General features: G+C 35.6%; 1 protein-coding gene across 9 annotated transcripts in view; it reads left to right on the forward strand.

Moving 5' to 3' along the window:
* RBPJ (recombination signal binding protein for immunoglobulin kappa J region) overlaps nt 1-15,027 on the forward strand; it is a 216,375-nt gene that overhangs the window by 187,703 nt on the left and 13,645 nt on the right. For 8 of the 9 annotated variants that reach the window (XM_081302933.1, XM_081302931.1, XM_081302936.1 and 5 more), the window contains 5 exons: nt 130-225; nt 7,029-7,194; nt 9,748-9,922; nt 14,171-14,308; nt 14,442-14,554. In XM_081302933.1, coding sequence (XP_081159059.1) covers nt 130-225; nt 7,029-7,194; nt 9,748-9,922; nt 14,171-14,308; nt 14,442-14,554 — 688 coding nt within the window. Of the gene's footprint in view, nt 1-129; nt 228-7,028; nt 7,195-9,747; nt 9,923-14,170; nt 14,309-14,441; nt 14,555-15,027 lie in introns of those variants that run through there. The other variant, XM_081302938.1, reaches the window with a different exon arrangement.

The raw sequence follows: 15,027 nt of genomic DNA on the forward strand, positions 1-15,027 counted from the left end.
CTGTCTTTAAGTTTGCTTGTTTAAAAAGTATCACAAGCAACCCTCTTGTTACAAAGCAAAGTGAAAAATAAAATATTTTATCAAAATTTAATAAAAATGTAATAGTAGTAACTTGTAATTTGATTTTAGGGAAGCCATGCGAAATTATTTAAAAGAGAGAGGAGATCAAACAGTACTTATTCTTCATGCAAAAGTTGCACAGAAGTCATATGGAAATGAAAAAAGGTAAGATTTACCTTTTTTCCTCCCTGGTAGGTAGTTAATTATAGTTATCATAAATTTGTAAATGATGGTTAATATTCATGTCTGAGGATGGTTTCTATTATTGGGTTTTTTGCTTAGTACCAAGAGAGGGGAAAAGGATTTATCTCTTGAAGGGGAAAACCAAAGCAACATGTGGCATACTGAAGCCAGGAGAATTTAGTGAAGATCATCTGGCTAAGTCTCTGATTTTACAAAATGAAGTAATCCACAAGTTTTCTTTTTGACTGTTTCCCAAGTGTTTCAATGATATATTAGCTGATTCACAAAGAAGCTTTCTTTTTGGTGGAAAAAAATGTAGTTTATTTATGAACAAATGTAACTCCCAAAGTACCATTTTAAACGAAGAAGGCTAAACAAACTCCTGATCCTAAAACTGGCTGAGCTTAGTTTGTTGAGCAATGGAGCCATTGTAAAGAGCTCCAGGTCCTCTCCCATGGTTGTTCTAGTTGTTGTTGAGTAACTGCCCTTGCATGCCATGGAGGTGTTATGCCTGTAGTCTCAGCTGTTCAGGAGGTTGAAGCAGGAGGATCACTTGTGCCCTAGAGTTTAGAGGTAGCCTGGGCAAAATAGCAAAACTCCTGTCTCAAAAAAGAAACAGGGAGGGGGGCTGGGATATTGTCAGTGATGGACAACTTGCCTAGCAAGCCCAAGGCCCTGGGTTCCATCTCCAGTACTGTAAAATCAAAAAGAAACTTCATTCTCATACCACTTGACTGTTGTCACTACAGAAATTATCTATAAAGTTGATTAGCCAAAATTAAATTAAAGTTATCTTTAACAGAATTTTCACAATATTATGAATTTCAATATTTTTGTGTTTAATTTTGGACTTTAAGATTTTGTCCCATCCTCTAAGCAAGTGCTCTACCCAGGAGCTATGTCCTCGTGTCCAAAATAATCATTATTTATGATGCAGTTGTTTTGCGGGGTAAGAGGTATGAGGGAGGGAACCCAGGGCCCTCAGACTTGTAAGCATGTGCCCCAGCACCAAGCTATACCCATTTTATTTTTTTCACTTGATTCCTAAATTTTTTTTCAATAGTCTCTTGAATCTTAAAGATTTTTTTGGATTTACTTTCAAGGCACCAAAGTGAGATGGGAGAAAGAATGAAGATGCAGATTTGGGACTTGGGTTAAAAGGAATGAGTGAGTCTGGAACAGTGGCACACACCTGTAATCCCTGCAGCTCAGGAGGCTGAGGCAGAGGATCACTAATTCAAAGCCAGCCTCAGCAATTTAGTGAGGCCCTAAGCAACTCAGCATGGCCCTGTCTCTAAATAAAATATTAAAAAGGGCTGGGATGTAGCTCAGTGGTTAAGAACCCCTGGATTCAATCCTTGGTACACCACCCCACCCCCACCCCACTCCGCATACATTACCTTGCAATAGAGGGGGGAAAACCCACTAAATTTACCTGATGTTTTAAAAGTATTCTAGTAAAGAACTGTTAATGCTAGGTAACTGGCAACTCTGTTGAGGAGGCTTCTTTTGAGGATTAGGTCTGACTGGTCCTTAATTCACTGCTTGCTCTCTTGCTCATCCAGGTTCAGGTTCGTTTTTGGTGTTTATTTTTGTATTTTGTTTTGTTTTGGTACTGGGGATTGAACCCAGGGACACTTTGTAGTATAATTGAGTTACATGGCCAGCTCTTCCCCTCACCCCCTTTTGAAACAGGGTCTTACAAATAAGTTGCTTAAGGCCTTGGTAAGTTGCTGAGGCTGGCCTTGAACTTTTGTAATCCTCTTGCCTTGGCGCCTAGCCCATTCAGGTTCAGGTCTTTTTGAGGAGTTGCTGAGGCATAGGCATGAGCACAGTCTGTTTGGCCATGGCTCTTTGGCATGTAAAATAACTCCAGTGAGTGATACTACAAATATTTGGACAGGAATTTTTATTTGAAATTTTAAAATTGAATGGGGAGGAAGGAGGAAAGAGTAAAAGGTGGAGAACATGAACTGAAATCCAATTCTGTGTATGTACGGATTTATCAAAATGAACCCAACTACTATTCATAACTATAATGCTCTAATAAAATGTTCTTAAAAATTATTCTTGATATTAGCTTTTATGCCTAATAACTAATACTTATTTACATAGCACATCCATTATCCTGTTTGTGTTAGTAGTTGGTTTTAATTTTTCAGTAAAGAATGTCTTACCAAGACAAAAATAAAACTTTTTAAAACATTGTTTTGCTGGGTATAGTGGTGTGTGCTGTAATCCCAGCAGTTCCAGAGGCTGAAGCAGGAGGATTGCAGGTTCAAGGCCAGCCTCAGCAATTTAGGGAGGCAATAAGCCACTTCGTGAGACCTTATCTGCAAATTTAAAAAATTCTTTTAAGGGCTGGTGGTATGGCTCAGTTGTTAAGTGCCTTTGAGTTCAATCCCTGGTACCCCCCCCCAAAAAAAAAAAAAAAAACCCAAAACATTGTTTTCTCAAGAGGAAATATTAATATGCCATTTGACATATTAACGTTCAACTTTATTCTGAAGTAATTAGCAATAGTTAATAGGCTTTTGAGACAATTAACAATAAAGCTTTCTAGACAGACTGTGATTCTGAAATAATAATAGGAAATGCAATAATTGGAGTAACTGATATGTAAAAAGGTTCTGAATGTGGCCCTTGGAACTGAATAACCATCAAAGTTTAATGATTCAGCAAAGGTAGTCAAAAGATATGACAGGAGTTTGGATTTTTGTCTGCCCAAACTTCTTGTACATATTGGACTGAATTTAAAAACCACCTTTGATTCTGTGAGGTGTTTCCCAGATCTCTTCTTGAGATTTGAGGAAAAACTTGTTGAATCATTCTCTGATTATTTGAATTATGAAATTAAAATATAAAATGTGTATATCGCCACCAAGTGGCAGAGAAAAGCATTGTTATAGTTGTTTAGAATTATTAGGAAAGATGAGAAGAGAAAGGCAACATTGTTTCATTGAATCTTTATAGCAGCTATTAAACTCAAGCTAACTCCTTACTGGTTAAACTCCTCACTGAGTGTTTAGTTCATGTTGACCAATTGTTCATTTTTTTAAAAAAATCATTAATTTCATATATTATCATAGAGATTTATTTAATTTTTTCTCCTGTCAATTGTATGGCCTTTTGTTTTCATCCCTATTCCCTTTAATTTATTTGTCTATATTCCTTTTTTTGTGTATGTGTGTACACCCCCCCCCACACACACACACACACACTCTATTTTTTTGTACTGGAGATTGAAGCCAGAGGAGGCACTTTAACACTAGCTACATTCCCAACCTTTTTTATATTTTTTGAGACAGGGTCTCACCAAGTTGCTTATTAGGGCCTCAATAAGTTGATGAGGCTGACCTCAAACTAGCAATCATTCTGCCTCAGCTTTCCTAGTCTCTGAAATTATAGGTGTGTGCCACCGTGCCCAGTTATGTTTTTAAATTGACTGCTGTATTACTATTGAAGTTTATGGAAATGAGAATTTGATTTATTCACTGATTTTTGTTGTTGTTGTTTGTTTGTTTTTGTTTTTTAGGGGAAGTGGCAATGTTGGGATATTTAGGAAATGATTTTTACCAGCTCTCGATAGAAATCTTCTCAATGTTAAGATTATATTCAATTTGCTGTTTTCTAATCACAGCTTTTCTGAAAAGGGATTGATATATAAACAAGGTCATCTCATAGGCCATTAAAGAGTCTTCATTTTTTTCTTAGATTTATTAGATGATTGTAAAGCCGGGTATTGAGCATTGTACCCAGGGGTGCTTAACCACTAAGCCACATCCCCAAGCCCTTTTTATTTTCATTTTGAGATAGGGGCTCACTAAGTTGCTTAGGCCCTTGCTCAGTGGCTGGGACTGGCCTTGAACATGCAATCCTCTTGCCTCAGCCCGCCCACCCCACCCCCAAGTCACTGGGATCATAATCCTGCATCACTGTGCCTAGCAGGAGGTTTTTTTGTCGTTGTTGTTTGTTTTATCTATTTGCCTAATTCATACCTTGTTATTTTCATGCATTTTGACATAGCACTCCTGAGAAAAACAAGACTACTCCTTCTTTTATTGTTTTAGCCCTCTGTTTTTCAGATATGAAATAAAAATATATTTTGAGATGACTCTTTGAGATTTGATTGCTACATTTGCTATACTATCTTAAAGTTCAGCTCTTCAAGTTTTATAGCTGGTGTGCCAATTTACTAAAGAGTCTTAATATTAGTGTTTAATAAAATACTTGAAAGTTTCCAAAATTGATGCTTTGTCAGCCTCCTCAGAGCATACTAGCCTAAGTATCTGGATTTGTTCCATGGTAAGCATTGGGTGACTCCCAGCATTAGAAGCCAGAACAATCCCTGATGTAGACTTAATCTGAACCTACTCCAAAACTAGCTCAGTTAATCTAGGCATTCCTCCAAACTTAGAGTGACCTGAAACTGGACACACTACCAAAGCTGTGACCTTTATATTCATGCCTTCAGTGTGTATAGAGAAAGGTACTCTTCTTTTGGTTTAGATAAATATGAGAAGCCTACAGAGGCTTCCCTCCTTAACTCCATTTGATTTCTAGAGCCCACTCGGTCTATCATTACCCCTGGCCTCATCTCCTATTGATCCCCCTTTTCTCCATCCAGCTGCTTTTCTGTTTCCCCACTGTCAATCCTTGTTCCTACTTCAGAGCCTTTTGCACTTGCTCCCCATTCTGTGGAAATGCACTGTTCTCAAACATCCCCATGATTTTAGATTGTGACGTAAGGTCAAGTCCTTAAATGTGATTCACATTTCACGTATTTCCAGTACTCTATCCCTGCTTCCCCCACTCTGATACTTATAACCAACTAACAGAGTATACATGTTATTTTAATCCTTTTTATTGTGTCTCTTAGAGTATACTTTCCACGAGGACAGGAATTTTATCTGATTATTTTGCTTGTTTGATTTTACCACTAATTTCCCAGTGTCTGGTATACATTGAAGATGTTATAAATAATTTGAAGAAATAATGAATATTAAATAAACTGAGCTTACTTTTTATAAATTACTTCTGAAGTAGTTTTGATAGTGTTGAAAAAAGTGGCCATCCTGAATGTTGAGTCAGTTCTTTGGATATTGTAGAAGATTCTCAGGGGGAAGCAAACCAGAAGTTATACTTCTTACCTGTAGGAAGTCCAAAGTCACATCCAGCCTGCTACTGTCTGTGCACACAGCATCTGTATGCATGAATACAGGTGCATAACAGTTTTTACGTTTAGTCTGCCCACTTTTGGTCCATGGAGTGTAAATAAGTGTAAATTGCTTGCCAAATTTTAAAATAGGAATTTCATACAGAATTTGATTTCAGATGCCTATCAAACAGAAGGTGTAACAAATACCAGGCCCACATATTCTTAATTCATCAATGAATGAGTTTATATTCACACAGTTGGCCACTCGCTATTGTTTTCTTACAATTAGAGCCACACACCAGTAGCTGAGTATCATTGCATTTTAAGCTCTTATTTTCTTACAGTAGAATTAACAGAGTTAAGAAACATTTCTCCTATACTCATAACTATCCAAAAAGTAGGAATTACTGTGAGGACTGTTTTTGTTTGTTTTTTAGAAAGAAGAAGAAACCTATTTATTTGGATAATTAAAGGATAGTTTCTACTGGTGTATTGTACACTTGGTTCATTCAGTTATATTACGTGGCCCCTTCTGAGTTTTCAGGCCTGTGGGAAAAACATGACACAAATGTTTTAATGTATATACGTGTCAGCAAGTATAATTGAGCAAAAGTGAATTGCACCTACATAAGGACTGGATTCATAGCCTGAGCTATATAAAATATGGGGTTTGAACTAGGCTTTGAAACAATTTTTTTTTTAATTGCCAGAGATATTATAAGGAAGGTGTTCTAGGTAGGAAGAATTTGTGAGGGTGGTTTTGGGCTACTAGAGAAGCAAACTTGCTACTAGTCTCTGAGTTGGAAGAAAGGAGTATATTATTCCTCTTGTATGTATTATTTCTTAGTTATGTACAGTGCACAAGATGTTCCAGGTGTAAGATACATAGAACACAAACAACACTGCTTTCACAGAGCTCTCATGCAATGATTCATTTTGCTTTCAATCTTTAATTATTTAGTTTTATTAATATTTTAAAAATTTATACTTGAAGTGTTGCTCTAAATGCTATTTCCCAGGTGAATTAGCAAATAAAGTTAAATGTAATATACATAGAAATAATAGTATTAATAATTCTTTGTGGGGGGACGTACTGTGGATTGAACTCAGGGGCACTCAACCCCTTAGCCACATCCCCAGCCCTTTTTTGTATTTTATTTAGAGACAGGGTCTCACTGAGTTGCTTAGTGCCTCAGCCTCCTGAGCCATTGGGATTACAGGTATGTGCCACTGCGTCTGGCTAATTATATTAGTTTGAGTAGACCTCAATTAGTAATCACAGATTCTATGATGGGATGTCAGGTTTTGTATATTTATTTGATTTGTTGAACTCAAGTAGTTTAAACTTTGAGCTATATGAAAAGTTTTCTGCTCTAAGAAGTATATAGACTAACCAAATGCATGACTTCAGTATTTTAACCTGAACAGATATGGAAGTTTTTATTTCTATCCTGTGGACGTGATTATTTGCATAACAAAAGGCTTCACTGAAATTTTTCATTAGGGGATTCACTCAGCACCATTTCAATGTGGTTTTTGTTTTATTTGTTCAGGAAAAGGAAATGTCTTGAATCTAATTACTTTGTGTTTTGAGGGTTTTTTTCCCCCCTCCCCAATTATTTTTTAGGTTTTTTTGTCCTCCTCCTTGTGTATATCTTATGGGCAGTGGATGGAAGAAAAAAAAAGAACAAATGGAACGCGATGGTTGTTCTGAGCAAGAGTCTCAGCCATGTGCATTTATTGGAATAGGCAATAGTGACCAAGAAATGCAGCAGCTGAACTTGGAAGGAAAGGTAAGTCAAGGCAGTTGGTTCCCTGTAAAAGTGGCACCAGTATGTAGTTTCCATATTCATTTTTATGCAAGTGATTTTTTAATGGTTGTTAGTGGCTAATTTATTGTATATATAAATCAGAACCAGAAATATTCCTTTCACATATCTGTAGTCTCAGCTGTTGACATCTAAAGGTGATAGGCAGAAAATTTTTGCAACTAGCTACAGTTTTAGGAGGCTGATGAATTTAGGAAGCGAATTATTTATCTTCTGTCAGGAATGTTATCAATGAAAATGCATCATCAGTAATGTTTTACTCTCTTAATCTTTTTAAAATACTACTTCTTAGCAGTGATACAGGCAAATTCTTGGTGGGGAACTTTTATCTGGATCATAAAGATTATACTTTATCTAACAGCAATGCAGAGCAGAGCTGTGCTATAGACAAGAAGACAAGCGTTAGCACTAGTCAAACTTTTAGAGGTTTTTCTTCAAACAGTTTTCAAGGGAAATAAATTTATCCACTAGTTTTACTAATTGTATTTTGTGTTTTTAGAAAGTAGGAACTACTTAGTGCCTGAGTACTGATAAATAATTATTTAGTCATTTAGAATTTATTATTATTTTCCCTTAATATTAAAATTCAGAAAATGGTTTTGGTCTCAATGATTATGTGAATGTTTTTCAGTGCACAGAGGCCATTTCCTTGTTTAGTACATCTTTTTTGAACATCTTGGTTTTGCTGTGTCGTATTTGGCACTAGGGATTGAGGCTGGAGGATGATATGGAAGATATAAGCTAGGGAATTTGTATTCTCAAATTTAGTTTTAGTCATTTTACAGAAAGTGAGTACTAAAGCAAGCCACTTTCAAATCTACTTTATTTGTTTGTTTCATTGTAGTTATTATTGATCAGGTTTCTTCATAACATTATTATGGATTTTCAGTTAGTTTGGGAACATCAGAGTATCTTTCATGGAGGTAATACCAAACAAACCAACCAATAGCATCAGTGCTATTGCTGCGAGTCAGTGACTTTCTCCTTTTTTCTCATGGAATATGAATAGTATGTTGTCAATGGCCTTTGATTTTTTTAATTATTTGTTTATAAAGTTTTGATTATTTGTTTTAATTATTTGTTTATAAAGGTATGATTTTTGCTGACTCATTTACTGTAATTAAGACTATATTTTTTTTCTTTCCAAGGAGATACATATGTGTACTTTTTCTAAACAAAGTCCTTTATTTGTAGGTCTGAGGCCCCAGCCTGCTTTGCTTTTTCCTTAAATGTTTCCCAATCTATTTATACTAGATTTCATTATTTTTCTCTTTCCTGATACAGATCATATCCATTAAGGTTAACACTCAAAATTAAATGATTTTAACATTTTTAAGCTTTCCCATTGGAATACAATTCCCTTTATCTAGATAAACATTTTCATTTTTATGCTTCTTGTTACCATTTGCTTTAGTGCATTGGTACCCATTTTAATAAACCTCACCTTGTGTTGTAGAATTTCATTGTTTGGGCTTAATTTGACCTTTAGTGCTGTCATTTTTAAAAGTGCTGTGAACCCATGGACATAGTAGCTACATGTGTCATCTTCTGAGAGTCTTGCGTGAAAAGAGCTAGGTGACTGAAAAGTACTGTTTTTATTTTCTTTGTTTACTATTAATAGTGTTGTCGTATTTTGCCTCCTGCAGAGCAGTTTCCCAAAAATTTTTCCCAACTTTTGAATGTATAAAAACTTGAGTATGGAGTATTAAATTTTCTTTTGTAGCTTTCACTATTGAGAAACAGAAATTACTGCAGTATTGTTAAGTACTATTAATGCTGCCTATTAGTAAAACTGAAGACAAAAAAAAGCCTGGAACTCATAGGCTGTTTCCTAAATGAGTGGCATTTGCCCTGTTTTTTCAAAGGAACACACAGCAGAGGTAGTTGAGGCACTTTTTAATCATAATCTTGGGTTTTTTAAAAAATATATATTTTAGAGTATCATTTTACCCTATCAGGAAAAGTATGTCAGTAATTTATGTACCTCCTTAGGGCTCAAGGGAATAGGAAAGGTGTTAGAGCTGTTAAATATAATTGAAGTAGCATTATTTTGAAGTATCCTTGCTGTTTTTGAAAGTGCTGAAAACTTTGTTATACAGCTTCCTGTATAATGTTCAGTTTCCATATCACTGTGGGGGACCAAGTTCATCTCCAGCTCCAGAAGCACGGTATGGGTATCTGACTTGAACTGGTCCCACTTTCATGGTTGGGATCCGAATTCTTGGTATTTGAGCTAAACATGGCTTGTCCTTGTTGAGTGCTGGTTTAGGAAGAGTCACACCTCTTGCTAGAGCTCGTTATATGCCGCCACGGTTTTTGTATTTTATTGACTTCATAAGGAAGATTTTGTATTTTCTGTTCAGAGATCAATTTTGATAATTTTTACAGTTGACCTGTGGGCTGGCTGCCCATTGGAATGATTTCATTTAAACCTGATCAAACCTAGTCATGGCCTCTGTTTTAGATATATAACCAGTAAGATTTTGATGCTATTAATACTTTACTTTTCTTTCACAGAACTATTGCACAGCAAAAACATTGTATATATCTGATTCAGATAAGAGAAAACACTTCATGCTGTCTGTAAAGATGTTCTACGGCAACAGTGATGACATTGGCGTGTTTCTGAGCAAACGGATAAAAGTCATCTCCAAACCTTCCAAAAAGAAGCAATCATTGAAGAATGCTGACTGTATGTACACTTGAGTTTTCTTCTTTTTCCTGAACTTTCACCAGGAATTGATAGGACACACTTTTTTTATCCACCAGGAATTGAGAAGACACTGCTTTTTCAGTAGCCAATTTATTCTTTTTTTGCGCGCGCGGGGTGAGGGGGTGCCAGGGATGCTTTACCACTTAACCACATCCCCAGCAGCCATTTTTTATTTTTATTTTGAGAAAGGGCCTCCTTAAATTGCTGAGGCAGGCTTTGAACTTGTAGTCCTCCTGTCTCAGCCTCCCAAGCCACTGGAATTACAGGTTTGTACCACTGTGCCTGGCCAATTCATTCCTTACTAGTACTTTTGGGCCTGCCTGTCATATTGGGGTGTTTTGTTGTTGTTGTTATTGATGGTACCTGGTAGCGCCTGGTCTAATGAAGTAGTTCTGAACCAGAGATGGTTTCTTATTGCTCCCTAGACGTATTAAAGAAAATGGGACATTTATTTTCTTTTCATTCTTAGTTACTAGGAAAGAGATGATGTTTCCATGTGATGTCTTGGGCCAGTGATGCTAAATGTCCTGTAGTGTCCAAGATAGTTCTCATTCCATAAAGAACTGATAAATTAACTGGTTATGATAAAGACCCAGAATGTCAAAAGTACCTCTTTAAAAAAACATTGAATGAACTTTCGAATGCCATCCTGAGAACCTAATCAAAATTTTAACATCTCTAGCAGAGATTGCTGTCTCATCAGCAAATTCCTAGACTACCAAAGATACATGCTATGTATTTGAATTGTACATGTCAGTACCTGTGCACAATTTTTTAAAATTTAACTTCATTTTGGAAATTTTCAAATTTATATAAAAGGGAGAAAAAAGTATGATTTAATAATTCACCCAACCTCAGTAGTTTTACCAATTTCATTTCATCTTCTTCATCACCACCGAAACTTCTTTTTCCAGCTGCTAGAATGTTTTCATGTAAGTTTCAGACATATTGTCCTTTCAACCAAATTTTCTGCAGTAATGACTCTTAACACATAATTTTGTTTTAAAACATCATTACATCTTACAAAGTTGACTGCAGTACTTTCAAGCCATTTAATATCCATTCTCTGTACAGATTTATCAGTGTCTTCTCAGTGTCTTTTTTTCAGTTGTTTTTTTGTTTTGCTGTTTCATTTTACACTTGGTTTGTTCAAACCTAGATCCAAACAAAGTTCAGCAAGTTTTAATCTGTGATGGTTTCTTATCTTACCCTCATTTTTTTTTTCTGTGACATTTATTTGCTGAATAAACTGGGTCATTTTTCCTGTGGAATTTCCCATATTCTGAATTTCGCTGATTATATTCTGTCTCTCATGTTATAAACTGGTAGTTGAGTTTTTCAAATTAGTTGATGCCAGGCATGGTGGTGCACACCTATAATCTCAACAACTTGGGAGGCTAAGACAGAAGAATTTCAAGTTCGAGGCCAACCTCAGCAACTTACCAAGGCCCTTAGCAATTTAGGGAGACCCTGTCTCAAAATAAAAAAATTAAAAGGGCTAGGGATGTGGCTCAATGGTAAAGCTCCCCTGGGTTCAATATCCAGGACCATAAATAAATAAATAAAGTCTGGAACCGTGAGTAAATAATAAATAGGCAAGCAAGCTGGTCATTTTCATCTGATCAGAAAGCATATAATATCTGGTTATCCCTTTTTTGTCAGGTTAGATTGATTATAGTAAGTTCAGTTGTTATAGTAAGTTCATTTGTAACCGAATGGCTATCGTAGCCATTACTTCATCAAGGGCTTCAAATGGTGATTTTTTTTCCCCCAATTGTTTATTCCTAACCTGCATTTGTTCAAGTTTTTTCTACATAGAACTTTGCCATATCAAGTATTTGCTTCAGAATGCAGTCAGTAGAATAAAAGGCAGGATAAATGCTTGTTTTCTAATTTGTATAGTAGTATTCTTAGAAACAGTGAGGTTTCAGTGGTTTGGTTTTGTTTGCCTGAATTTCATTTTGTTTTATTATGCACTCATGGGCTTTTATGGTGGATATATTTTATTCTACCCAGCTCTTATTAGTATCATCATTTACTTAATATTGTGGAAAATTTCAGGCACACTAATGTAGGCAGAGTTTCATAATAGGATAAAACCCCTGTGTTCTCCTCTAACTTCAATAGTAATCTTACTTCAGACCAAATCTCACTTTATTTTCAGCTGTACCCCAACCCTAGACCCACTTTCCTCTCTTCTAATTTTAGTTTGATGTAAATCCCAGACATTATGTCATCTGTAAATATCCCTGTGTGGCTGTAAAAGATGATGTTCTCCTATAATTACAGTATCATGATTACATAAAAACAATATATAAGACAACTCTAAGAAAAAATACTTTTTTAAAATGTCATCATATACAGTCTGTGTTCAAAGTTAAAATAGTCTCCAAAATGTCAGTTTTCAATTGACTTGAATCAAAATTGAAATTTTCAGGATATTAAAATATATATTGTGTGGAGATGTCCTTGTGTATTCTTTAACATACACCCTGCCTTGCAGTATATTTGTTCAAAGATTTTAACCATTGATGATTTCCACATCCCAGATTTTGCTAATTTCATCCCTTAGGTATAGTTTAATGTGTTTTTGTGAATTGGTGCCCAAAACAGCTGGACAGTAGTTAAAGTGAAAGACAGATTTCATTCAGTACTAATGCTATAGGGGAAAAAAGACCTAAGTATAGAACTGAATTCAATTTTGAAATACAATAGTCAAGTAGGGATGTATAGCCATGGAATAAAGTGAGGTGGTCAATGGGTAGGAAAAATACAAAGAGCAGAGACATCAAAGGTAGGGGAATCTTTGCTAAACTGCCTTAGCAGGAGTCCTGCTATAAAGGCAAGCAAAGGTGATCACATATCAAGAGTTGGGGCATGATTTAGAATTTGCTACAACCTCCTAAGCAAACCATTTGTGTTAGTCAGCTTTGTGTCACTGTGACTAAAATACTCCATAAGACCAACTTTTGAGTAGAAGTTTTGGGATCATGGTTTCAGAGATTCAGTCCATTGTCAACGAACTCCATTGCTTTGGGCTCAAAATATGGCAGAATACCATGGCTGAAGGGCAGCAGGAAAGCTGCTTACCTCAGGACAGTTGGGAAGCAAAGAGGAGGGGAAGAGCCAAGGGGACAGGATATGGTCTCCAAAGGCTGTTCCCAGTCACCTACCTCTTTCAACAACACCCCACTTGCCTAGAGTTACCATTCAGAATAGCAGTCCTTTCAGATTATTAATCCATCAAGTGAATTAATTCACTGATTAAATTATGGTTCTTATAATCTAATCATTTTACTTGCATTGGCACAAGGGCTTTGGGGGATGCTGAGACACAGCAGACTCTGTAAAGTTTGTTCAGAAGAGAAATTTTGCATGTGGTTAATCTTAGAATCTTGATAAGATTTAAGTTTGTTATTTTGTTGTTGTTGCTGAAGGGCAAGACTACTTCACGGATGATCATGTGTCTCTTGTATCAGGAGGCATATAATGTCTGGTATTCAGGCTATTTTCAGTTCAAATTACATAGTTTTATTTAACATCTTTAATTTCTGTATTTATATTGAATATTAATTTCTTGAAGGCAGAGAACATATTTCACTTTCAGAATGTTTTCCTAAGTTACACGGAAAGTAACTTTCCTAACTTACTTGTTTTACACATCTGAAGTAAGTAAAAATTTACTTATGATAGGTTTCATGCAGTACAACATTTAAGGTATTTTAGAAGACAGCAGTGTTTTCTAAAATCACAACACACAGAGGCAAATGCTTTTCTATGCCTATATTCTGTAGGGTAGAACACAGGCCTTTTTTCTTTCAATGATATTTTTTTCATCAGTGAATTTAGGTACACATGGTTTAAATATGTAAATGGTATTATAATCTATTATTTTAAAAATGATTTTTCCTATAATTTTTCATTAAGCATACTGTGCAGGTCTCATTTTAAAATGACTTCTATGAACATATTTTATATCATTTAGCTTAACATTATTAATAGGGGTTAACTTGACCTTTTTCAGTGTTATCTGTACTTTATCAGACTAAAATATTTGTTATCAGAATCTGCATTCTGATTCAGATTATATTTTATATTTTTATAATATAATTTTATATATTTATTAATTTATAATAAATAGTCATAACTTGCCAAGCAGAAGTCCCTTCTTATTCTCTCACTCCCACCACCCAGTCACATAAACAGCAGTTGTTTTTTCCTTTGCAGTATGCATTGCCTCAGGAACAAAGGTGGCTTTGTTTAATCGACTTCGATCCCAGACAGTTAGTACCAGATACTTGCATGTAGAAGGAGGTAATTTCCATGCCAGTTCACAGCAGTGGGGAGCATTTTACATTCATCTCTGTGAGTATTAAAATGTGCATTGTTAAATACTTTTGATAATGAGTTATATGGGTATGTTAATTTTTGTCATTTTCCCATGCAGATAATAAATTCTAAAAGATGATTATTTGATCTCTTTTTCTATCCTCTGTAGTGGATGATGATGAATCAGAAGGAGAAGAATTCACAGTCAGAGATGGTTACATCCATTATGGACAAACAGTCAAACTTGTATGTTCAGTTACTGGCATGGCACTCCCAAGATTGGTAAGGCCTTATTTCTGCTTTAGTGATGTGTGAAGTAAAAATTAATTCTTAAAACAGGAAAGTTCTAACATTCAGATATAAAAATATACCTCAATTTTATGCTTTTCAATTTTAAAAGGTAATGTCAGTTATCCCTATTTCTTATAGTTCCTAATCATTTCCTTTTCTTTTCTTTTGAACTCAGGGGCACTCAACCACTGAACCACATCCCCAGCCCTAGTTTGTATTTAATTTAGAGACAGGGTCTCACTGAGTTGCTAGGCACCTTGCTTTTGTGAGGCTGGCTTTGAACTCATGATCCTCCTGCCTCAGCCTCCCAAGCTGTTGGGATTACAGGTATCTGCCACCTTGCCCAGCATCCTACCTTATTTCTGAAATGGTTTAAAGACTAGCCTATATACTACAAGTGTTTTGTTTTGTTTTTTGTTTTGATGCTGGGGACTGAACCCAGAAGTACTTTACTACTGAGCTTC

Source organism: Spermophilus citellus (genome assembly GCF_964194105.1).
Source record: "Spermophilus citellus genome assembly, chromosome: 8".
NCBI lineage: Eukaryota > Metazoa > Chordata > Mammalia > Rodentia > Sciuridae > Spermophilus > Spermophilus citellus.